We start from the raw sequence: 26,820 nt of genomic DNA, 5'->3' as shown, positions 1-26,820 counted from the left end.
TCACTGGCAATGTTGCATAGATTTGTATCATTTTCACAAAGGCAGGAAAGAGGAGCTGCCCACTGTTTTCCTTCAGTATGGCAAATATTTCTTTGAGGTCTTTTGCAGGAAAGCTGGAGTGGAACACCTTTAGTTCTGTCTTCAGCTGGTCCTCGTCTTCTCCATAGAAATCACAGAGAATGTGGACAGCTTCCTTGGCTTCTGCATTTGGCATGCTTACCCAGTTGGCATGTACAGTTAAGGAGTGGAAGGACTGAATGATTCTGGCAGTGGGACTTCCAGTGTTGTCCCCCTTGAATCTCCTGTTTAGCTCCTCAGTCATAGTATCCAGAAAGGTGAAATACACACTACTCCTGAAGTATGCCTCCACAGACTCAAACTGAGCACCTACTTGAGACACTGTTGGGCTGTGTTGGAAACGCACTGGCACTTTCCGTTTCCTCTCCTGACCAGGCACTACAGTAGGTAATGGGATGTCGAGACTCTCTGCCTTCTCTGATGCATATCCAAATATTTCCCCAAACTTCTCCTCAGACCTCATGGTTTGCAATGTGTGAAGCACACCATCAATTACCTTGGAGGCAGTGGAGTGGTCCAAGCGTTCTTCCTGCAGAGAATCTGATGCCATAGCAGTGACTTCGAACACTGGGGTGGCAATTTCCAGGCAGAGAATAAACATGAAGTTGATGGCATTTCTGTACATCTGAGCATCACCCCGGGCCAGGTTAGGTGGGTCGCTGTCACTGATGCCATCAAGGAGCTTCAAAATAGCCTTCAGATTTCTCTGAAGGGCCTTCAGTGCTTTCTCCCTGCAAGCCCATCGGGTATCTGACAGCTGCTGGAGTTCCATAACACGCTGTCCAGGATACAGGGACTCCTGCCATTTCACCGAGGCAGCATGGCGCTTTGGGGAGCCTGTGCAAAAGGCATACAATTTCTCCACAAGGTTGAAAAATGTCACAAAATTCTTGTTGGACTTTGACGCTTCCACTAGGACCAGATTGAGACAGTGTGCCTTGCGGTGCACATAGAGGGCCTTCTCATTGTGTGCACGTATTCTGGCTTGAAGACCTTTATGCATACCACTCATGTTGGCTGCTCCATCGTAGCCTTGGCCTTACATATTCTTCAGCTCTAGGCCATTCTTCTGCAGAAGCGAGAACACAGTATTCTCCAGCTCCTGGCCTGTAGTTGTATCAACATTGCACACCTCAATGAATCTCGCCTTTATTTGCATATGATGAAAATATCGCACAACAAATGACACTTGTTCTTTGTGTGAAACATCAGAGGTTTCATCAAGTAGGATGGAGTACATTTCAGCCTCTTTTATTTCACTTTGCATCTCCCTCCTGATGTGGGTACCAAGTGCTGAAATTATGTCATTTTGGCTTCTATTAGAAAGCAGTGACACCTGGGGCCTTGTCTTGGTGACTTTAACTTTGGCAACTTTTTCCATATGTATATTCAGCACACTGTCATGACGGGAAAACTCATCCACCAGTTCGAGGAAGTTTCCACGGTTGTTACCGGACTTGCTCCCATCATGACCTCGGAATGCTTGTCCCTGACGTGCAAGATACACTGTAAGATCAATTAATCTTGTCAGGATTTCTCTATTTGCCTGCCTCTCTCGCTCTCTAAGCTCCACCCCCTTTACATCTGAAACGTCAAATGCAGACTGGAGAGCCTTTTTTTTGGAAATGTGTCCATCTAACCATGGTTGTCATGTGCATCTCTGTGATGGAGTGTTGCTTGATTTTTTCAAGAGCAGTGTTCCACTTTCTTATGCCATCAGTTGTCCACGCTGTTCTGTTTTTACACTTTTCTTCAGTGAGGAAAAGGCGACAACTAAAACAGTGGATTGAATTAGCAGTGGGAGAGTATTCCAGCCACACATTTCCAGAAAGCCATTGTTTCTGGAATGACCGCCCCTCGGCATTTTTTGGGTAAGGCATGTCTGGTTGACATGGGCCAACGCTGCAGCACATTGAAATGTAGCTGTCATCACACTTGATATTAAATGTTTCAACATGTGAAGGATCTGTTGGATATTGCATAGCTGCTATCTTTTTAATTGTGTCATCTCTTTCACATACAGCTGCTACATCATGCCTTTTCTTGTTCTCCCTCATTTTGGTCATCAGACAGCACTTCTGATTCTGTAACTGTGCATAGACTTGGTGCTGCTATGGACTCTGCTTTATCTGTAGATGAATCTGGAGATTCATCTATCTCAACTTCTTTGCTGGCAGATGCCTACTGCTTCCCTGCTGTAGCTGCCTAGAATAGAATAATAATAGTTTTCGTAATAGCCTATTTTTTAAGGTTGAATATAGCCTATTAAGGTAAATACAAGATTACTGCAAGTCTTTTAACATAGAAATAACTTGTTGGTACAAAATAATATAATTAGCTAAAATAGCTTAATGCCTAATTTAGTACAGCCAAACCACTTTGTGTAGTTAAAATAAAATGTGGACAGCTTTTAAGATATTTCAGTAAAATTAGAAGAACAGTTCAACTTTAAAATCTGATCTTTAAAATGCCCTAAACAGTGAACATGACTCTTGACTCTGACCTTTCATCTTCATCTTCCTCTTCCTCCTTGCTGCTTGTGGATGCTTTTATCCAGGAGAGCAGAGAGCTGCTCCCCTGGGCTGCCTGCTGTAGCTCCCTTTCTTTTTCCTTTCTTATCCTCTCCTTTCTAGGCATTATGCTGGAATTGGTAAATAAAAAGAGACCAACAATATGAATAAGACTGTTTGGTTATATTTCAACAAGGCACAGGGCTACTTTTTCTGCAGGCAATTGGGAATTGCCTGTTTGTCATTTAGCAAATAAATTACTGCAAGTGTTAATTATGTCGCCTAATGTAAACCTACACAATAGCCTACTAAATATTCATCTTAAGTAAGTATACTGGTAGATTCACATGCTGTAGGATAACAATGACAAACTCTACCGGTGGTCATCATCACGTCATATCTATTACTTAGGGGCAAACAACACACTCGACTCGATTCATTTATGTGTTACCCGGCTGGTGGGCAGGGGAGGAGGTGTGTTTGGGCTGCAGCTGTGCACTGTCTGCTACTACAACGCGCCTCCGTTTGTGTCCGCTCTGCGCGTTCACGTTGACAGAGGTGTGTGCGGGTGGGGTGGGGGGTGGAGGGAATATTAATTGGGGCATTATTATCACACGCTTTTAATCGACGAGCACTTATAGATGATCATGTCAGCATGGGCCACAAAAAAAAACCCAAAAAAAACACCGAACTTTCAAAAGGGCACTTGCTTAGTCCAGAGGGCAGGGGGCAGGTGCTTTAGCACCACCTAGTGTCTACCTGTGCACGCCACTGACTATTGACTAGGCCTTTTAGTAAATTATACGGGGACAGTGCACCTGTACTGTTACTTGTCATATCTACTTTCACCAGCAGTCGGCGCTGGATAACCAACTATTCTCATGGACCAACACAGACAAGTAGAGGTTACTTAGAGATCGAAATCTGGAATCAGAGCGAGAAAACTTTAAATCATCGACTTTATCTTATCTTGCTGTCAATATTAATACTGCGATGCTTTTCTTCGCTTCACTTCTTTCTTAATTTGGAATTACCCGTATTCCAGAGGCGCTTGTAGGTCCTCTTATTTCTGTTATCGCCGCCCCATTATACTAGCGGGTCTACATTTTGTATTTAAACACGCGTCTGATAATGATGTATTATTATTGTAATCTTTACATTATATAATTATTATTTTACCCAGTTACGGCATGTAAATAGGCAACCCTGTGACGTTTTTGTAGGTAGGCGCGTTTTGATGCAAAGGGCTGAGCGTGCGGGCGGAGTTCTTCCTGTTGTCAATGACGAGCAACGTAATAACCGTGGAACAGGGCGACTCTGATCGAGCGCACCCAAAGCAGTGACACAAGAGATGGTAAAAGGCGTTTGGCGCGGTCGGTACACTATCTGCTGACAGCGGAGGGAGAGCAGCCGAGGTCAGACCGCCGGTTTGTCCTCCTTATAGCATTTTCTCCTGGTAATAGTATAGAGAGACATTCGTTCATACATTTACCAAGAGAGAGTTGGTGCGGTTTAATTTCGTTTTTTCCCTCATTCTCTAGTCCGCTGTCTGTCGAAGCTTGCCTTGCGCAGGCGGACGGAAATACCTTGAAAATGCCTCCCATCGAAAATGATACCGGGAAGAATGAACTCAAAACTCGGATACAAGATCTTATTGACTCCAATCAAGTGTTGGTCTTCAGTAAGAGCTACTGTCCATATTGTGTTAAGGTAAGGTACTCATTTTGTCGAAGAGGGGGGGACCTCGCTTGTGCCGGTCGGAAACTTCCATCTTCTCCCGCGAAGTACACGGGCTCGGTCTAATTGCTGGTTTGTCCTTGCTGCGTTACCCAGCCTGCGCCTTCAGTTCGTCAGAGCCTGAATACTAAGAGTTACTGTAAGTCATCCAGAACGAGAAACAATTCACGCCGAGAAGCTTAGCGGAAATTCACCAAGGCTGACCTTGTGTGAAGAATATATCATTAAAAATAACTGTACTAATTTAAGTCATAAATGTGTTGGCTGTTTATCTAAATGTGGTCGAAAAGTTACCGGTACAACATTATAGTTTATAGCTTACTTAACGCCTCATAAGACCTCAGGTCTAAGACCAAGAGTCAATTTAGCACACATCCTGATCACAGACGAGCTCTTGTTTTGGTCTGAAGTTCCAACATTTGTCATGTGTGCTCTTGTATGAAGTTTCTGTCTTTCGCCAACACAAGTCACACACAGAGGAGGTTAGCTTTGAACAGCTAGCAGGGTTATGTGACTTTACTGGAACAAAGCAATGTTTTATGACTCATTAAGAAGATGGCTGTGGAGTAACGATCTGCCATTAAAGCAATGTTTTGTTAATCTTTTGCTCATAGTGAAGGAATCTTCCGAGTCATGTTGGTGTCTTTTGTATTCGGGGACCATGAACCATGTCACTGAAGAAATAGACTAATTATTTTTCATATCTGTTTCTTTCTAGGTGAAGGATTTGTTCAAAGAGCTGAAAGTCGAGTGTAATGTGGTGGAGTTGGATCTAATGGGTAAGACTGATTTGGTGTGTGTGTGTGTGTGTGTAAATTATAATAATTATACATTTTAACCACCCCATTTATAATTTTTATAAGCAGTATATGAACACAAATGCTGTACATTAACACGCACAGATGTCCTCATCCACGCTTAAAACTACATAATCCTGTGTTACAAACCATTCAGTAATTTGTCAGTATAAAATGCCTTCGTATCCACAACAACTGGGGATGTTGTGCCACCCCAGACTGTGCTGCGATCTCACTTTGCAGCAGCACAAAACATGCTGAGTCACTCACCAAAGATATCTTGGCCCTGTGCCATATCTCAGTAAACTCCAACCTCTCTGCTCTGGGTTATTTCTGTCACAGTTGCAGCTGCAGGTAATATATAGGGATGCTGAGGCTTAATCATCATTAAGAAGATAAAACTTGACAGAAAATTACATAAAGGTTTAAGTTCATAACAGTTGTAAGACAAAGTCGGCATGCCAAATTTGGCTTTGAGCAACCTGTTAGAACTGACGTGTTTCTTGCCACAACTGGAGACCAAAACTGATAAAACAGGACACTCATAACAACAGAGTGAGGAATAGTAGGAATATTGAACTACAGGTAACAATAACAACATTGCATTGTGTGTCTAGCTGACTACATAGAAATGTTAGTATGTATTTGACTGTTTGAACACAGACACTCTTTGTACTTATAAGTGGCCATGGTGGTGACACAGAAAGAGACTTGTACGTTTTGCTGATGTGTGAAAATGATGAACTTGGTGTAAACATTTCCTCCGATGCTTCCCCTTTTTTACTCTTTTTGTATACAATTTGCATTTTAATGTATTCAGTATCATGTGCGTGTATTTGTAATCAACAAAAACTTGAACCTAAACAAGACGAACTCTTCTGTCCAGAGGAAGGAACCAACTACCAGGAGATGCTGCTTGAGATGACTGGACAGAAAACTGTTCCGAATGTCTTCATCAACAAGACACACCTTGGTGGCTGTGACAACACACTGAAGGTGAGGAACAAGTGTGTGTCAATAATTGACTGTCTTGTGGGGAGTTAGTTCTTTAGTGCTCAACAATCTTGTGTTACACGATCGCCATGAGATGTTGCTCGATGAAGTGGCTTGCTCAGATACCCGTGGCTGTGTACAAACAAGCCTGTGTGGCTCAAGTTGCAATCAAAGTTTTTTTGATTTGCATTGAAAGGACTTGTGAATTACGATGTGAACAATGACTTCAGTCTTAACCACAGAAAAAGAATATACATAGAGCGTTGTCACAGCAGACACAGCATGAAAGGAAAGGTATGTAACCAAAAAGATCTAGGTGTGCCAAGAGAACATACCAGTGAGTCATGAATGTTACCTGCAAGCAAATAGTGGAAACATGAGAAGACTGTTACAGTGATAATGCCCTCTGAGGTGTGGTGATCAAGGAGGATGGAGGGGACTCTTTTGTCTTTGTACAGACAACAGCTACACTAGTATATGGCTACATGGGCAGGCAAACCTACTTATGAAGTGCATATGCAGCAGCAGGTTATGTTGATGTTGTGGTAAACTGCTGTTTCACGTTTTCATGACTTTAAAACATTGAATGGGGCAGCACAATAACTTAAACATTTTTAATTACATCTCTAAAAACTGTTGGCTCTTTCCCATTACAGGAACCTCGCAATCTGTAACCTGGAGCCTCCTATAATCAGAACAGGGCAGGCACCAAGGTTCTGCTTTGTTTGTTTTACAGACCAACATGTTTTTTGGTTTTCAGTTGTTGAAACATTTACACAATACGGTGAAACTAGGACAAATATTTGAATTTTTACTCTCTGATCAGTGAGCTACTATGCTGATTGCCATTCAGACAACAATGGAGAAAGTTGCAGTAGCATTTCTCTTCCAACCTCTTCCATGTGGAGACCTTTTTAAATATCAGTATTGTAAGAGTGTCTTACCTGTGGTAAAAAAGCTCACTACTGGAAATATTGCATGCTTTTGAAAAGACCAGGACTACCTGAAAATTACTGGGAAACTTTGCATTTTGAAACAAGCCATCAGTGTTTATGTAAGGCCTGAAAAAACCTGGGATTTGAATTTAGTACCTCATCCGGAGCAGGGCTGAAATGTTGGTTCAGGAAACTGCCCCTAGAATTGGATGGGTCCCTGTAGAGAAAAAGGCAGAATCTGTGACAATGGCTACAAGCTCACTACACAATAATGTACATAAGATGTACATTGATACTAATATTGTGTGAATGTTTCTGTTAGGCACATAAAGACGGTAGCTTGCAGCAGCTATTAAGCGGAGAAAATGAAGCTTATGACTACGACTTGATCGTCATTGGAGGAGGATCTGGAGGCCTCGCCTGCTCAAAGGTAACAGCAACACATACATAGTGAAACTTGTTGAAGCTTATTGTAGTGACTGTTGTGCAATTCTGTGCTTTGCAGAGACTCAGAATGAAACAAAAGCTAATGTTGTAATGCTGTAATCAGTAACCACACTTATGTTTGAACCATTAACTGTTTCCAGTTGCAGACAGACTGCAGCTATATGTTTAGTAAATCCCAGAATTACGCAATGTCGCAGTAACATTAACTTTGTTGGCAACAGGAATCTGCTAATTTGGGGAAGAAGGTCATGGTACTGGACTATGTTGTGCCCACACCAAAGGGAACCAGCTGGGGTAAGATACTTCCACTTCAGGATACCTAGTTACATACTGTACATGTGATGCTGCATTTATTTAAATCTAATTTGGTTGGTTAGTGATCATATTCATGTGGTGTTAATGTGTCCTGCTGTGGTGAACAGGTCTAGGTGGAACATGTGTGAATGTGGGCTGCATTCCCAAGAAACTGATGCACCAGACGGCCTTGCTCAGCACGGCAATGCAGGACGCGCGCAAGTTTGGCTGGGAGTTTGACGAGACAGGTGAGCGCTCAGAGCAGCGACCCAGAAGGTCACGAAGGGGGGACATCGGAACAGCTCCCTGTGGTAAATCAGAGGCAAGCCTCTTCAGTAGTCACTTGTTGTCTTTCTTCTGATTCAACTGATGGACATCTATCTACACAGTGAAACACAACTGGAACACGATGAAGGAGGCGGTGAACAACTACATCGGCTCATTGAACTGGGGCTACAGGGTGGCACTGAGAGACAAGAATGTCAACTATGTCAATGCCTACGCAGAGTTCATTGAACCACACAAAATCAAGGTAAATGACTGCTCGTAATATAGGACATTTCAGTGTCTCACTCGCCTAGTTGTCACACCAAACTCTTCGCTAATCTTGATAAACTGTGTGCTTTGAAACGTTGTCTAACCTGTTGTGACAGTTTTAAATATTGCATATTGTAGCACCTGCTTCAACAAGTGTTTATTTGCTGACAGGCAACAAACAAACGAGGGAAGGAGACATTTTACACAGCGGCTAAGTTCATTTTGGCTACAGGCGAGAGGCCACGCTACCTGGGCATCCCTGGAGACCGGGAGTACTGCATCACCAGGTGAGGGTACAGTGCCATTAGCCTGATTGGATGACATGCTGTGCACTGGACCCTTCAACCAGAACTCATTTTTAGATTGGATTGTGTTTTCAGCAAATGTTCAAAGAGGCATATCAGGCCAATGTGATCTCTGATAACACAAACATGCCCTTTAATGGTATGGACTCTTGTATTATCCTTCACAGGCAGCATTGCTTTATGACATTCATGAATCTCCCAGCTGTCTAAATGGTATACAGCATTATCCTCAGGTGTCGCTGGTTATTATGCTGCCTTGGCAACATACAAATCATCTCATGCTGCTTACTTGGTCCCACAGATCCTCAAACCAAAGGTTGTTGTGTGACATGAGACACAGCCCCATCCTGGGCACTTCTGTGTGGACAACATTTAGCTTTTTGTCCTATAGAGGCATATTTGTTGTTAAGAGGAAGTGTATGGACATGGTTCATTTTGGAGGTTTGAACCCAAAGAGTATCTGTTTTATGTTTTACCCCTGCTGTGTTTGTCCTCCTATGTGTTTGTCCACCAGTGATGACCTCTTCTCGTTGTCTTACTGTCCGGGAAAGACCCTGGTGATTGGGGCATCGTACGTGGCTCTGGAGTGCGGTGGTTTCCTGGCTGGCCTTGGTCTCGATGTCACCGTCATGGTGCGGTCCATCCTGTTGAGAGGCTTCGACCAGGACATGGCCAACCGTGCTGGTGAACACATGGAGGAGCACGGTGTAAAGTTCCTCCGCAAATATGTCCCTGTAAAGGTGGGTGTTGAGTGGAAGCGCTAACGCATTTTTATAGCTGCAGTAGAAGTGGATGGGGCCATTCAAAATTACAGTATGTGCTTAACCCTTTATTGGGCACTCATTGAAACAAAAACATGTTCTAAAAGGTCTATCTATATCTATCTCTCTATATCTATATATCTATATCTATATCTATATATAAAGGTATAAGTAAAACACATAAAAACTTTATATATCTCATAACATTTATCTCATAACATGTATCTCATGTATCAAAGTCCAGTTCAGTCATTTATGCCACATAGCATTGCTGGATAAAGAGTTAAAGTTTTTTTTTTTATTTGACAATTTTAAAAAGGATTGGAAATTGTAAACAATTCATTGGTAACAAGGCAATAGGTTTTCTGATGACTTGGATCTGTGTGTTATTGTACAGTATCAGATTTGTAGTCGTAGCATCTTGCATCAAAAATTTGATCTGTCAAGCTAGACATTTGACAAAAGCACAAACTGACTTTCCTGCATCTGTGTGTGTCAGGTGGAAGAGCTGGAAGCAGGCACTCCTGGCAAGCTGAAGGTGACAGCCAAGTCCACAGAGACCGATGAGATCATCGAGGGAGAGTACAACACCGTATGTACTGATCAGTTCGTTCTTCACTAAACTCTCAATGTTTTAAAGGTGCTCGTCAAAAACTGATGCTTTGGGGGGGTGGCCGACCCATCCTACGTCACAAAGCATCAGTTTTTGATGATTTGGGAAACCCAGAGCATCATTATTTGACGCGTTGGGACTGAGTTTCTTTCGGGGACAGTTTTGTAAGTATTCAAAATGAAATGCATAAAAAATATTTTTTTAAATAAGTAATCACTTGAATAAACGGTGGAAAAAAATATTAACTAACAATGTGTGGTGTAATTGAAGAAATGTTTCCTTTTAATTATTTGGATTTATTATTTATAACAATTGGATATTCATTATAGAAATTGTTTTTTTCAGAACTGAATCTGGTACCATTTGTTGAGAGGCAGGGGATATATAATTGGCTGAGAGTGAATAAAATTAAACCTTTTATTAAACTCTGTTATGGTAAATTGATGTATGAAATGACATAAAAAAAATAATGAGCTGATTTGGAACAATTCAGAAATAATTTGGGAAAATATTTAAAAATTTAAAATATGTCACAATTTATTGATATGACAGATTTTTCAGAATTGATAGCATTTTGTGTGTCTGTTTCTATTGGCCACATCTGGACAAACATAAATGTGATGTTTCAGATTGTGATTTAATTTGGTTGTCGAACTCTTACAATCTGAATGTCAGCATGAATCATCACGTTTGTTCAAACAAACTTTGACATTCCTTTGGTGCAGAATGTTTTTCTTTTCTCTTGTTACGTGCATTTGTCTCCAGCCTACATTGAGTCATCCATGTGTCAATAAAACACCAGCAACGACTTCCTTTAAACTCAGCAAGCCATTTCCTTGTTCTTCAGGTATTGATAGCAGTGGGCCGAGACGCATGCACAGACAAGATTGGCCTGGACAAGGCAGGGGTCAAAGTCAACCCCAAGTAAGTTTATTGGCTCATTGTATATTTCTGTATACATTTATGCAATGCGATGTGGGCGGCCTGTGCCTTTAAGACTCATGGGAACAGTCATGGTGATTCAGCAGTTATTGCCTCCCCATGGTGCTCTGCAGGGGTTGTGTGTGACTGCGTCGGGGGATGTGGTTGAGAGAGGAGGGGTGTCTTGTTAGCAACATGAGAAAGGCCCTGTACGATGTATCGGCAACATAAAGTCAATTATCTTAATGTAAGAGCTTTTCCTAATGTCATTATGTTGCATTTTCTGATCTGGGTGGATGCCTTCCGTCAATACATTTCCTGTTGTCTAATTCTCTGCCCATTTATGATTTCAGAGCTGAGGTTAGAAGAATGTTTGAGTTAAAAAGAAAACAAAAAACATTGTATGTTTTGCAGTTGATAATTTATTTAAATCGCACAAAGAAAATATTCCCTTTTTCTTTGAAGATGTTTTCTTTCCACTGTTTTGTGAATGACTGAATGATTCAGCCCATGAGGCAAACAGGGATTAAGACACCATGAGGTCGGCTTAAAAGAGTGCTCCATGAGTCATATGCCCCAGTCTTATGACCCAAGTAGTATTCAGATGAAGCCGATACACAGTCATAGGGCCGTGGGTTCAGGGGCCATCAGCCTGTCTGTAGAATATAACGTGGCTTAAAGAAATACTACTACAGTTGTGTTTCTCCTTTCTGCCCAACATGACATTACACCCACCTAATTGAATTTCTGCCTTGTGATGATAGACTGCCCTGTGTTGCTTCTATAGAGGTGTTGAGTTCTTGTTGTTCCTTTGGCCAAATAGATCGATATTTAGAACAAACTGGAATAAAACTTAACAGTGAGTAAAGATGTATATTATTGATGAATATTATTCACAATGGTTTGCATTTAGTATGGTAAAATGGATGCAAGCTTCAAACACAACATGAAATTGAAATTAAGTAATGCTTGTTCTCTGTGCCATCCTTCAGGAATGGAAAAATTCCAGTGAATGATGAAGAGCAGACCAACGTGCCCCACATCTATGCCATTGGAGACATTCTGCAAGACAAGTGGGAGCTGACGCCTGTAGCCATTCAGGCTGGCAAGCTGCTGGCACGACGCCTCTATGCAGGCTCAAAAGCCAAGGTATGTATCCTTTTCAAGAGTCTTCTGATATAGACATGCAAATTGTCTGATTTCCTGTCGGCATGTTAGATTTTAACATGTTAACAATAAGTAGAGCTGCTTACTGTCAAGTTTAGATGCAACAAACCATCACAATTATACATTGCACAAATAGACTATGAAAGACTGAAGCGCATATAAATCCAACTCATCACACAGGTGGTCTTCATTGAACTTTTCATGATGTTCAAAAGCAGTTTGCTGCTTTTGTTGTAATGTATGTGTGCCAGAGTGAAATTTGGTTTTGTTGTGCAGGGTCACAACTCAAATAAAACCACTGACATTCAAAGATTTTTAAACAAACCCTGCAAAGTGCAATAAATCATTTATGTAACTACCTGATGTGATATTAATTTTATAGGCTACACTGGAACTGCTATATTGTGTGACATGTGGTAGCAGGCGCCTTCACGTCACAAACGGTAATTAATTGTCTGTGTTTGCAGTGCGACTATGTCAACGTTCCCACCACTGTGTTCACCCCACTGGAGTACGGAGCCTGTGGTCTGTCAGAGGAGAGAGCCACTGAGCTCTACGGGCAGGAGAACATTGAGGTAACACACACACGAACACACACACACATTCATCTGAATTATTGATTAACTATCTGGTTCACCTGACTGTGAACCTCGTGGCAGGCTAGAGTAAAGTGCATATCTAAGATTGATGAAGACTTGTAATGTAAAACATATTGGTTGCATTTCTTCTTAATTTAAAAGTTCTCATTTGGTCACCTTCGTAAAACTTTTAAGCTTTCGCCCAGGCTGAGGTGTGCTCAGTGGCGTATTGTAAGTATTTAGAGTTAGTTCAGTTCAAATACTAATACTACACCATTAAAGTACTATTACAAGTAAAAGTCCTCCAATAATTGTTACTAAAGTAAATGTATGTTAGTATAGTCATACTCTCTACATTCATCTCACAGCTTTAGTTAATTGTTAGAAATCCTCTTCATAAGTGTAAAGAGGCAGGGGGGAAAAAAAAACTAAAGTACAAGTAACTTGATTTTGTACTTGTAGACAATCCTTGAGTTTATAGTACTTTCCATTCCACCCCTGGGTTTGGTACATATAATGAGCTACAGAACTCTTCCAGTAAGATTAGTTTTTGTCTGAAAGTTTCCTTGTAGTTGCTGCTTGCAGTCTGAACGTCTCAGTTATACTTCACTGATATTCAATTCTACATGTTCATACATGCATGTTTGTCAATGTTCCAGGAAAAATAAAGTAGTATAACCGTTTTTCAGTAATGAATCTCAGTACGCCCAGACAGATGTTGACAGCAGACTTAGTTGTACAATAAAATGTCCTCTTTGTTTTGTTATTTTTAAGGATCTTTAGAAATGGCAGACAATAGATTTGTCATTCAATGCGTCATTGGTAATACAGTAAAGGTGATTGCTGTTGTCACTGGAATAGCGCCTCACTGTGTTTGTGTTCTCTGTGTTCAGGTGTTCCACAGTCTGTTCTGGCCTCTGGAGTTCACTTTGCCCAACAGAGACAACAACAAATGCTACGCCAAGATCATCTGCAATAAACTTGACAATGTAAGATTGTTGCTACTTAAACATTGTTGTATCATTTCTGAGCCTTTAGCAACCAGCGCCATATACCCTTATGTTACATGAATGATGACATTGTTTTGTTCCTGTCTCACTGTAGGATCGAGTCATTGGTTTCCACTATCTGGGTCCAAATGCTGGAGAGGTGACGCAGGGATTCGGGGCAGCTATGAAATGTGGGGCAACCAAGGAGCAGCTGGATGGCACGATTGGCATCCACCCAACCTGTGCTGAGGTAAGAAGGCAACTCTGTTAGATGCCATAGGGTGCATGTTAACAGCTTCTTTAGTACTGAACATCATGGTTGTGATGTGAGAAGTCCCATGTGCAGGCAGATGATAAGAAACCTGTAAACTGTAGTCATGTGTATAGATTGATGAAAAACCAGATTTCTTGTACTCCATATAAAAATCATAGCCTGAATTTGGTTCAAATCAGGATAAGACTTAATGACAGTACTAGTGCCCTGCACATGTAAACAAGCTCACTGACTGTTGCCATGGAAAATAGCTCTGAGGCTATGTTCAGACTGCAGGGAAATCAGATTTGTGTCTCAAATCACATTTTTAAGACAAACTGTCTGCACTGTTGTTTCTAAGTGACCAGATCAGATTTTTCTATCTGGACATCACCCTATCACACTATCTGTTTGGGTTGTCGTTCTCGCGATGTAGGCATCACTAAATGTGCTGGTGAAGTATCATTTCAGCATGAAAGCATTAAAAGATTCAAGCTGCCAAGTCATGAAGAAGACAATTCGTTTTAGCATGACTGTCCATAGACTGTTGTTCTGTGTTAGCCTGAGGTGGCTAATTTTTTTGGTTTACATAGTCTTAATTTATGTAACTATGGAACTGTCAAATTTGAATCGGACTAATCTGAGGGCAAAAATGATGACTGACTACTACACTCCAGACCAGTGAAAATTACCCCAATACTTAACAAACTTACCAAAACCTTGATGTTTTTTATTTTTAGTTAGTTGTTTTACCGTGTGTTGCTACAGTATTCTGTTGACCACTAATAAGAGCAGGCAAGAAATGAAAATGCTTTAAAGCAAAATACTTGTTAGCAATTGCATGTTGAACTCAAACACAAAGCATGTGTATGCATGTACAGTGCCTTGCAAATGTATTCACCCCCTTGAACTACTTTTGCACACCACACTTTTCTGTTTTTTGTTTGTTTTTAAAAAAAAAAAAAAAAGCCATGCATCCTTTTCCTTCCACTTTACAATTATGCACCACTTTGTGTTGGTCTATCACATAAAATCCCAATAAAATACATTTACATTTGTGGTTAAAATGTGACAAAATGTGGAAAAGTTCAAGGGGGGTGAATACTTTTGCAAAGCACTGTAGATATCCTGTCCTTATGCTTCAGGCTGATTTTAAAGATTTGCACTGCCTGTATCCGTAGGACAAGCAGTAAAAATCTTAATCACTCTGCACTTTGATCAGCTTTGCAAAGGTCATGAACCCTTGCTTCCTGTTAAAATATTTCCTGCTCCCTGGCTTGTTTTCCAGTCTAATTCTAGAGTCTAATTTTCAGTGCCAGACACAGGTCTGATCAGAATACATATAACTGGGCAGCCACAGTCGGAGGCTTAAAGTATTAACATGTCTGTTTCAGAGGCCTGACTTTGTTGTATCTTGTAGTATATTTAGTTTTTTCTGTTATTAACCTGAGTTAATATTTTAATTTCAGCTACTGTTGTGCATGCTGTTCTTTAATTAGCTTAATGAAAGACCTGTCTCAGCATTTCACATTCATTATGTTAATAGGGTATGGTGATAATTGCAGCACATTAAGCTGCTCAATTGCCTCTTGTTTGATGTTTTAAACTACTTGCATTTCCATTTTGAAACAAAGTGTTGGACACTGTTCATTTAACCATGTCATGCCCATGTCCAAGTTAGATATTGTTTTATTCAACTATAATTTGAAACGCCAAAAAATGGAATAGCCCTCATTTGACCAATTAGTTTAGCCTTTTTTGAATTGTTTAATTCCCTTTAACCTTAAAATGTTTTGTGCTTTGCTCCTGAAGCTTAAACAGATTGTTGTATGGCTGCAAGATAAAGCTGCACTGCCTGACATGTGTTTCTCTTAACCCACAGATCTTTACCACCATGGAGGTGACCAAGAGCTCCGGTGGAGACATCACCCAGGCCGGCTGCTGAGGTTAAACCCTGCTCGTTTAGCGGGCTGCTCTCATACTAGACTCTCCTAACATCATCTTAGTTTCCAGTCAACCTCCAAGCTCAGCCTCACATCCAGCTGCTCACTTTACAGGGCAGTTGTTTCTCAGGACAGAACTAACACCGTGGCCTGAATCGGTGAAATAACTCATTCAGGCTTGCTGAGAGCTAAGAGGTGACTGGCAGAGGTCAGAGCTGAGGATGTGAGTCTGTGGCTCTGGCTGAGGTACTTTGATATGAGAGCAGCCGGCTGAACAGCGGGGTTACTCTGCTGGTTTTTTTTATTGGCCTCCACCAGTGTGTCTTTCTCAGAGGAGCACCAACACACACACTGCTGCAGAGTATGTGTGTGTGTTTGGGCTGTTTGTGACGTCCTGACCCGTAACCTGAAATACTGAGGTGGGTGAGGATCGATATCCCTCTGCAGAAGCTCCTGATGGTGGCCCTAATCCTTCGTCCAACCCCCAACTTCAAACACTTCTCATTCAGCCCCAGTGTACAGATGGCGCACACACTGAAATTGACAGATTTAAATTGGCACACATAACAGGTTTGAATGGATGCACAGCTCTGGACTCCACTTAGTGATGGAAACGTGTTATTTAATCTGGCGTATGTATGTATGCGTGCTTGTGTCTCTTATGTTGAGCCTTCTTCATTCCACACATTCCTCTTACCAGGTGTATACATGTTGCTGTCAATATTTGTCTTTGCTGTGTGGAGGCTCCAGGATTTTTCTTTTTTTTTTTTTACCCATCATCTCTACCAAAGCGTTCATCTAAAAAGTCTGCCGAGAGATAAGAGCTGACAAATGCAGATCATTCAAACCTTTATGTGCTGCAACACTTTTGTTGTAGAATTGAATGGAAAATACAAGCTGAACGGTGTCTTTAAAAAAAAACATCACCTGTTTTTACTCATTTAATTTAATGCTTGTTTGTTGCATCTTGGTGTTTGCCTCTACATTATGTGTATGTAAAAGATATATTCATTCTTCTAGAGGACAGTATGACAGGTGACTTTGGTCATCTGTATAAACAACTTGTTTGTTGGTGTCAAACCACTGTAGATTACTTCTTTCAAGATTGAATAAAGGATTAATTAATTCACCATCGGCTTCATCACTTTTTCACTTTCAGACTGAACTGAATCCTTAAACTCAGACTTTCCTTCCATAAAGTCTCTGCAGGGCAATTGTTCAGCCTCTGGTAATAAACCAACAGTTTATGTAAATGGGGACTATATGTAAGAACAGTGTTGATATTAAATTTGTTGATTTATATTTTTATACAACATTACACCGATTTAGACTTTACATTGACACTAGGTCTCTGTGGCCTAATGGGAAATGTGCAATACTAAATAAGACATCATGAAGTACATTGTGCAAAATATATCAATAAACCTATAAATTGTGAAATTATTTAAAAAAAAAATAATGGCATTTCACTTATGTCAATCAACTGCTCAAGTGTGATAATTGAAGAGGTTTCTATTATGAATCTAATGCCATAAAATTCATGATTAAAATTAAATTCCAGAATCATTTGAAAACATTTTCAAAATGTTTAATTTTTTGATGGCATTTTTCCCAACGACACTTACATTTTGTTACTTATGACAATGTTTTATTGTATAATAATGTTCCTTTCCATCATGATGGTGGAGTTGTCGCAGTCAACCCCTCAACGTTTTACCAATCACATGCCTGCTGCCTCTCTAAGCAGTCTAAAAAAAAAAAAAAAATATATATATATATATATATATATATATATATATATATATATATATATATATATATATATATATATATATATATATATATATATATATATATATATATATATATATATATGGGCTGCTGAATATGCTGTAAGATTCAGGACAGTTTACTAACTACATTTGGATTTGTGTCTGGATTGTTACTCTTCTTCAAGGTTACTTTTGCAGCCTTGTGGTGAAGACTAGGAACCCTACCAAGTCCTTGTGTCTCATGTCTCAAGCTGCAGCACAGTTTTAAGAATGAAGCGATGAGTCGGTTCGATATCTCGGGCACTGCTCATCCACAGGTACAGTGGATCAAAATCGTCCGGTTGAAGTGGGCAGCCCATTCACATCATCTACATCAGAGAGCTGTGGAGAAATAATAGCATCATTTTCTCTGGGCGTCTGTGTTTCTGTGGGACTATTCAGCCCCCCGAGTGGCGGTCTTCATCAATAGCATCTGTGCTGGTGTGAAGCCTTTGTTCGTCCCACCGGCTCACATCTGAAAAGCCTGTCACCTGCAAACGCTGCCATGACAACTCGGGCTTTGATGAGTTATTTTTGCTGAAACACATTTTATTGAGCACAATCTATCTGTAATTTGAGCTAATTGATTCACTGTCTGTCTGTTTGTTAATCCAGTAGCACACAAACACAGAGGCTTGTTTAAATGCTGTTCTGAGGCGACCAGAGCTGAAATGCTTCTCCTGCCACCTATATAATGCTCGTTCAACTCGCTTTATGTATAGTTTGTTAACATCCTCATACGACCACAGGAATGAGGGAGTGTCAGACCACCAGTAACTACGTTTCACTTTACAGATTTCTTTTCCACTCCGGTGTTCCAAATGAACAAAAAGGCGTGGGATCTCATTGTCCCCTGATGACCTTAACAAGTGCGTCAGAGGCTTCTCCAACCTTGATACTAGATGAAATATCTTCTAGGCTTGGTTACATAAAGTGTTCTCAGGTTGTTAGTGTAAAGTTACAAAGTCAGCCTACTATCACCTTAAGAATATATCCAGGATAAGAGGGCTTATGTCTCGGCAGGATTTGGAGAAACTTGTTCACGCATTTATCTTCAGCAGACTCGACTACTGTAATGGTGCCCTTACAGGACTCCCTAAAAACTCCATCAGACAGTTGCAGCTGATTCAGAACGCTGCTGCTCGAGTCCTAACAAGAACCAAAAAAGTAGATCACATCACTCCAGTTCTTAGATCTTTACACTGGCTTCCTGTCTATCAAAGAATAGATTTCAAAGTCCTGTTGTTGGTTTATAAAGCATTGAATGGTTTCGGGCCAAAATACATTTCTGATCTGCTGCCACGTTATGAACCATCCAGACCTCTGAGATCGTCAGGTACCGGTCTGCTTTCAATCCCCAGAGTCAGAAGTAAACATGGAGAAGCAGTTACTATGCGCCACATATTTGGAACAAACTCCCTGAAAATTGCAGGTCTGCTCCAACACTCACCTCTTTTAAATCAAGACTTAAAACATTTCTTTTTGCCACTGCTTTTAACTGAAGCAATTCAAGTCTTTGAACTGCATTATGACTCTGACTCTACAGTCTTGTTTCTATTTTAGCCTACTTGTTTTGATCTTTGTTTCTTAATGTTTTATGCAATTTTTAATGTCTTTTAAATTAAATTTTGATGTCTTTTAATGTAATTTGTGTGTGCCTGTAAAGCACTTTGAGTTGCCTTGTGTCTGAATTGTGCTATACAAAATAAACTTGCCTTGCCTTGCCTTGCCTAAACTTTGACAAACAAATATACACAGGAATTATTTTCAAAGTAGGAAGGGGTGCATACAACTCTAGGGATTATGGTAAGTGAAAAGGAGAACTAAGTAATCATGTCATTTATCTTCTCTCTGTTGTCATCTTGTTTCTCTTTCTAGTTTTTTGCATCTCTTTGTTCCTCTGGTCATTTTATGTCACTTTCTAGTCTTTTTCTATCTCTTCGTAGTCGCTTTGAATGTCTTTTTGGTCCTTTTTGCATCCCTTAGCCATTTCATGTATCTTTGTGGTCATTGGAATCTCTTTGTACTCGTTTTATGTCCCTTTTTAGTTGTTTTGCATCCAACTGTAATCACTTTGTGCTTCTTTGTAGTCGTTTAGTGTCTCTTCGTATTCATTACGTGTCTCGTAGTGATTTCGGGCCCCTTTTAGTCGTTTTGAGTCTCTGTTGTTCTTTCCGCATCCCTCTATATTTTTTGCCCTGTTGCCCATTAAGAGCCTTTTCTTTTTGTGTTTCTGACAACATAGATGGATTTAAATTTAGGGGGAGATTTGTGTTCATAGTCACAACACCACAGACACACACACACACACATATATATATATAAATACAGAGAAACACACAGATATAGATAGCCCATATAACCTTCATGTACATATTTTTGCCCCGTGCTCAGTATCCCAGCTGACAACAGGGCCAGCAAGGCAGTTTGTTGTGTGGAGATTGTAACAAAGCCTGGGGAATGGCTCAGATGGATGAGCTGATTATCTTCCAACAATCCACCTGCTACTGTTGAAAGAACAAAATCGTTTTACGCAACCACCTTCTTATAAGGAAGTGATATGTGCAACAGCTGATGTTGGAACCATAGCAGGGACAAACCAGTAGACTTTATTCTTACCTCTTCCTCTGCAATATGAGTCATTATTCATTCCCTGCTTATAGCTGATTTAACCTGCCTTTAGAAAACTAAGGGGTTATATCATTTATGCAATAATACTTTAGAAAAAAAAGGCAATTTCCTGTAATTCTTTCTACAGATAACAGCTTTGTGAAGACCCAATTCAGGATAAAGTGTCCTGGAAAGCTGGAAGTTGGCAAAAGGAAACTCCAGCCTTCTTGAACACTACAGTGTGTAATCACAAGTCAAAAGTTATCAGTGTCTCACAATGACTGGCTGGTTTCACAGCACACTCCCTATCATGACTGGCCAGCATGACCTATTGGTGAAACCAAGGCTTGCATAATCAAATCTCACATGTTTTACAACTGTGGACATAAATGACTAAATGTGTTGGTTTTGTAAATGCTCGACATACACTTACACAAAGCAAAGAAGTTCAAGTCAGTCTGCAAGTTTCAAATATATCAGATTAAATGAAGTTCGACATGGCCAACGGTTAAAAAGTGCTGATCTTATCTGAACACTGAGTTATGCAACCAGTTTTACCTGGAATGGTGTCTGTCTTGATCAGGAGTGGACTGGCAATCACAACTACTACTGTTAAAATTGTCAGACGCTTTTGTTTATGCCAGCCCGGCTTTCCTCTTCACCCACAGAATGCTACATCTATCTATATACTATATCTATATATCTACATATATATCTACACCTATATATATCTCTACATCTATGTATCTATATATCTATATGTATATATCTACATATATATCGACACCTATATATCTACATCTATGTATCTATATCTACATCTATATCTCTATATCTACACCTATATATCTACATCTATGTATCTATATCTACATCTATATCTCTATATCTACACCTATATATCTCTACATCTATATCCGTATATCAACATATATATCTATATCTACACCGATATATACATATATATATATATAAGTGTGTGTGTGTGTGTGTATATATACGGTATTTCATGTAAAAACAAGTCATGTATGTATGTTTGTGTAATATATATATATATATATATATATATATGTATATACACACATGACTTGTTTACATGATAACTCATAGTCAATGTCATAATTTCTTATACGTCACACTGACAGGTGTGATGTCCACACCGTGCAGCCACACAGACTAAATAAAGGGAATCCCCTCTCTGTACTCATAGGCACATCCGTTTGCTGTTCCACTGACAACAAATTCTACACAAAGTGAAAGTGAGCAATAAGTCAGTTTTCTATGAAGGATTTATGCAAACTTTTTGAATCATTTGACATCAGGTGAGTGAGATGTGGCTCTTGGTGCTCCGCAAGAAAAGGGGCCATGCTCCCCCTAGTGGTGGAGTGAAGCAGGTGCACACCTCACTCCGTGCTGTGCTGCAAAGTGTAGTTGAGTGAGCGCAGGCTAAAGGTGTGTGCTGAGGTTTACAGGGAATCACTAAATAATTGTTTCTGACAATCGTCATTGCTTGCTCTCTTTAAATCACCTGGCCTGTGAGACTTATTGATTGCAGTGGTGTGTTGTGGACTTAGCCCCTGCTTTGTGAACATACTGGGAAGTGAACTGTAAAGATTAATCATCATCAATCATCACGGATGTGTGTGCTGCTGCACCCCACGGTGTACACCACCACCACCACATTTCATGTGCCAGAATGCCGTCCTTGTAACTGCATCTGCTGTGATATTGAAAAGCTACAATATGATTAACAATCTGATAGTTCAGGTTTCCAGCAGATAAAAATCAACTAAAAGCTTCTGCAATGGAAGCTATAGTTGGAATGACTGTGGTTTACTTTACAGCCCACCGGCGCCGTACCAATCAGCACAAATCAGATGACAATGACAACAAAAGCTGATGGACCATGGACTTATCATGAGAATAGTTGCTAGGTTACATCCATTTCCCCATCAATATCAAGAGTTAATACTAGTAATTTGAAAAGTTAAGCCATTTCAAATGTGAAATGTGATTGGCAATTGACTGGGGAGGGAGTGTGTGTCAGGGATGAGAAGGCCGGAAGCAGAACAAATAAGTGGGCACCATCAGTGAGATGATGTCGACAATGGAGGACTTTAAATAAATGTGGAATGCCTCAGAAGTTTGGTAACAAATATATTGTAGATGGAGCTACGGTGAACTGTGTAAAGATGATGCTCGCTGCCCCTTTGAGTGCTGGCTGGAGCTCCCATGTGAACAACGCGTACATGCGAGCACCAAGTAGAATCAATTTTACTGTTTTATGCTTTTCAATGCAAAGACTTTTATGAGTTTAACAGAAACATCATTTGTTCAGAGCTCATTATAAGCGAGTCAAGCAGTCTAGAACTGGCTTTAGGCTCTGACTTAATGCTTCGGTGCTATTTTCTTTTCTTCCTTTCCATAGCTCACTAAAATAAGCTTTACTTCTGTAGCCCTGCAATGTGTCTGTAAGGACGCCAACTACATCTACAACCCTTTCCAGATCAAGACTGCTGGACTGCTGATCTGCCACTGGAGGTAGTATCAGGGGCGCATCACTGGTGAACTGAACCAGTGTGAACGGATAAGCTGACGGTGCGGAGCAGGGGCGTGTCGATCATACAGTCTGATAACTGACTCAACTTAATAAAGAGAAATTTCCCACAAAGCAACATTACATGACCAAACAAAAGTAACATACTAACTGTAACTGTCTTTGGCAACTTATTTCTGCCTGTCACATTTCTGTCACCGGCAAAAAACTTAAACTCACCGAGTGTTTGTGATGAAAATAAGTCACCGCGAGACTTCAGTGAACTTTCCACCGGAAAAAAGCCTCCCTCCCCGCGAGTGAGTCAGACAGCTTTCAGTTTCAAAAACGTAACTTTGTCACTTTTCAGGATGTTTGGTGGGTCAGGATCTCAGCATCCATATGATTATGAACTGTCTGCGGGTTTAGATTGACAGGAGGACACCGGGGAAACACCTTGAAAACAAACCGACGTCATCATCATGACATGTACGGTACATGTCATGATGATGACGTCTTTAGGAGCCGCAGCGCAGGCTTTCTGTTGTGAATTACACAGAAGTTCGTCTTTAAGGTGGAGATGCTGCTCTCTGTGTGAATCATAATCGACGGAGAATTGGCGAGAATTGGCAAACCCACTTGATATGAACAGCAGAGCTGGATACAAATCTATCAATGTTATGCAGAAGTGCAAAAAAGTCACCAACTTCAGACACTGACTTCACCACATCAAAAATAACTTAACTTAAGCAGTGTTCATTACAGCTCACATGTAAGTGCAGGAAGCTTTCATGGATGGCACCGTGGTAATAGTAACACACAACTAAAGATATCTGTTCCTTTTGTTGTAAGTCTTTAGTTTCATCAGCCAACACACTAAACACTTCACTTTCCTTTACTTCTACTACAATTTTCTTCTGGACCATTTCCACTAATCCCTAGAGAATCTCATTTTGCCACATGCATTTAGTCTTCTCTCAATAAAGGGGTCATGCCTTGCAAGTTGATCCAAAAGTGCCCTTACTGCCTGAGTTATCAGATTCCTGATGACCCCTCTGTGCGATATTTTGAGTTACACTTACTGGTAGCAGCTTATGCTACTTTGATTTTCCTCAACTTTCTTTTTTCTACCCTCATTTAAGGCGTCACATATCGATTTAACACTCTCAGTGCCCCTTTTGTATTCACTCCAGGCACACATGGTATTCACGTGTTGTTGTGACTTTTAGTGAAGTTTAAACCCGGCATCTTTAAACAAGGCTTTTTTCCAGCTGACTCGGATGGGAAGGCCAAGTCCTGCGTAATAGGGAGGGAAAAATGCCCGCAGGTGAAACAGTGACCGGCATGTTGACTTAGAGAGTACTCCAGCCATGGACTGTCCCGATACCAAGAACTGCGGAATGTCCTCTTCCTTGTTCCATGTTGAGTTCTTGGGAACATCTGACCCTCCTCTCTGGATCTTGAGATGTCCAGAATACAAATTGTACTTCAATACAAGGTTAAGTACTGTGGCTCACAGTGGCTAACTCATTTATTTGTAGAGCATTTGCACAATGAAAAGCTTCTGTTCACTGTAAGTGCAGCTGAATCTGGACCTTAGGCTTATTAATGCCATTAGTAGCACCTGTGTTTGCCATACTATATCATGTCAGAACAGCTGCTGTTCAAAAGGTTCATAGATAGGTGAGTAAGTTTGGGCCTACCACTTGGTCCTTTATGAGCATAATATGTGGTGCTTGATGTGGATGTGGGGGGTTCGGTGGCATCTCCCCCTAGCAGCTCTGGCTCACTGTCTTCCTTCTCAGAAGCAGACGTATGTGTCACTTGATTGTCACTACATTGATGAAACTGCATTGTAAAAAATATAGATGCAGTAAAAATAAACAAAACAGCCATATAATAACATTACACACAAAATCATCTAGTGTTACAAGCTCAACATTCAAAATTAGGCTCAATCTGTCAAAATCACCTTTTGTTACAGTGTGAGGCCAAACTTTTCAATGTCCTAACTGGGCATGCAGTTTACTGCCTCTGTCAGCTCTGACCTGGGGCTGGTAGACTGGCTCCTTGTGTCTGAACACACTGACTTGCATGGATAGCTCCAGGTTCAGAGCTGCCAGGGCTGCTGACATTGGGGCTGGGGTATGTCTGGACCTGAGCTGTGCCTCATTTGTGCCTCTTTTTTTAAAAAAGCCTGAAATATCTCCCTTCCTATTCATTATTATCTGTCCTTATACAAAATAAGACAGCCTGGTTACACCACGAAATTGTATTATGCAGAATCTTAAACTGTTCGTCCTCATTCTCGTGCGAGGGTTCTCCCCAGACGGTGGAACAGCGGCGCTGCACCGCTATACCGCTATGGCGGGTGGATAGTGCCAATGCAAGGATTACCAGGAGAAGGAGAAGGAGCAACCTCCCCTTCGTCACCGCCTGACCGTGTGGATTTTTGAATGGGGGTGAATGGGACAGCAGATGAGACACTGGCGGCGACTTCACGGCGAACGAAAGAACGTGTATCGACGGCGACGTGACGACGGCGTATGTTAGAATTACTAACAAAATATACGCCTGAAACACACGTCGTCACCAAAGTACGTCGTCACTAAAGTACGTCGTCACACAGATTTTTTTAAGATGAAAAGTGCAACATGTAAGAATTGGCAGACTATAAGTGCTCAAAACAAATAGAGGGCAGCACATCTCTAATATAACTATTAACAGCTACTGTGGGACAGTGGCTTAAAAGGACACCCCCCCTACATATTTGTTTAATTGTTACCTCAATAGCTCACCTGGTAGGAGTAGCATCACAGTTCGAGTCCTGCTGTGTTTCCTTTTTTTTTTTCAGTCCGGTATATTTTATTTATTTTTATTTGTGTACCATTAATAAGTATATCATATAAAATAATCAGGTGGAAACATGCAATTTACAAAATAAAGTAGACCTATTTAATAAATGTTATAGGCTACACAAGATGCTGATAAAAAAACAATAAAAACAATCTTAGATTAATTATGTTAATATGTTTGTTGATGGTTTCAAATAACTACTCTTGCCCTCTACGTGTGCTGAGATTAGCCTACTGTAAAGTTTACATAAGCCAAACAGAACTGATTTATGGAGACCAGAACCGATGTGATTTAGAAAGATGACATTGTGTGCGTGTGCGTGTGTGTGTGTGTGTGTGTGGGGGGGGGGGGGGGGGGGCATGACGGCGTAGGTGAGGCGACGTACTTATCAACGACGACTTGCACTGGCGACGTAAGCCAGTTCAGACGTTGATGTCACACGAGAGTCTCCCGCGGTAAGGTTACCCTGGTATGGCGGGTGGATAGTGCCAGGGTAACCCTGACATGGACACTGACATAATCTCTGAGGATTCATGACAGTTTGTTTTGAGCTATAGTATAAAATTCTTGCTAACTGAGCAGCAGGGGTTGATTGAAAGTCCCTTACTGAAAAACCAACTATGACCGGGTACACCCACATTATTCTAAGCTAGTGCTACATAGCTTCAGGCTAACATTAGGTTACTGTCTTTAATAACGTTGGCGGCTGTGCGGGGCGGAACATGTAGCGTCGCCTTCTCCTGCTCCAGATGCATATTTTTTTCTAATTACCTTCCGTTAGGTTACTGTGCGAGTAAGCTAACAGTTAGCCTGCTCGCACAGTTGAACTATTGGGGACGAGATCTCTTCTTTAAATGTGCAGTCAAATCGTCAGTGTGGAACAATTGCTCATCAAGAACCACTTTAAAACTTACTTCAGGGTGATGTATTTAAAGTAGGTCCTCTCGGTCCATTCGTGTTTTGAAAGACGTTTATTCTGCCTCCCGCGTTTGCCTTTCCGTAATGAGCTACTGTCAACGAGACGTGTGGTGACCTGTCAATCAAATGGCCATCCCTGTAGCTCCGCCCCTTTATGCATTTTCATACAAATATTGCTTCATGAAAATTCTTTTCAGGCCATTTTAGCCAAAACGTGGCAAATAAATACAAAAG

General features: G+C 40.8%; 1 protein-coding gene and 1 long non-coding RNA gene across 7 annotated transcripts; one reads left to right on the top strand and one right to left on the bottom strand.

Annotated features, from left to right (window-relative positions):
* Positions 1-3,924: 3,924 nt before the first annotated feature.
* txnrd3 (thioredoxin reductase 3) lies at positions 3,925-16,988 on the top strand. 4 transcript variants are annotated; one of them, XM_030420621.1, is made up of 17 exons: positions 3,925-4,044; positions 4,130-4,298; positions 5,044-5,104; positions 6,009-6,118; positions 7,373-7,480; positions 7,719-7,791; positions 7,920-8,102; positions 8,181-8,323; positions 8,500-8,615; positions 9,148-9,373; positions 9,894-9,986; positions 10,855-10,931; positions 11,921-12,077; positions 12,563-12,670; positions 13,567-13,662; positions 13,778-13,912; positions 15,798-16,988. In XM_030420621.1, the coding sequence occupies exons 2-17, from the start codon at positions 4,182-4,184 to the stop codon at positions 15,858-15,860; spliced, it is 1,866 nt and encodes a 621-aa protein (XP_030276481.1). In that variant the 5' UTR covers positions 3,925-4,044; positions 4,130-4,181; the 3' UTR covers positions 15,861-16,988. The 4 variants fall into 4 exon arrangements, with proteins under 4 accessions (XP_030276481.1, XP_030276485.1, XP_030276484.1 ...); XM_030420624.1 differs by having other exon boundaries at positions 3,950-4,003; XM_030420623.1 differs by having other exon boundaries at positions 3,951-4,015.
* A 789-nt stretch (positions 16,989-17,777) lies between these two features.
* LOC115584168 (uncharacterized) lies at positions 17,778-26,681 on the bottom strand. 3 transcript variants are annotated; one of them, XR_003984508.1, is made up of 3 exons: positions 26,583-26,681; positions 24,516-24,660; positions 17,778-18,011 (listed from the first exon to the last, which is right to left on the bottom strand). It is a non-coding gene; the product is annotated as an uncharacterized LOC115584168 (long non-coding RNA). The 3 variants fall into 3 exon arrangements; XR_003984506.1 differs by lacking the exon at positions 17,778-18,011 and adding an exon at positions 23,649-24,271; XR_003984507.1 differs by lacking the exon at positions 17,778-18,011 and adding an exon at positions 23,649-24,271 and having other exon boundaries at positions 24,516-24,646.
* Between the last annotated feature and the right edge of the window lie 139 nt (positions 26,682-26,820).

Source organism: Sparus aurata, chromosome 6 (assembly GCF_900880675.1).
Source record: "Sparus aurata chromosome 6, fSpaAur1.1, whole genome shotgun sequence".
In the NCBI taxonomy this organism is placed as follows: domain Eukaryota; kingdom Metazoa; phylum Chordata; class Actinopteri; order Spariformes; family Sparidae; genus Sparus; species Sparus aurata.
Note: the sequence above shows the minus strand (reverse complement) of the source record. Positions and strands in the feature narration are given on the sequence as shown.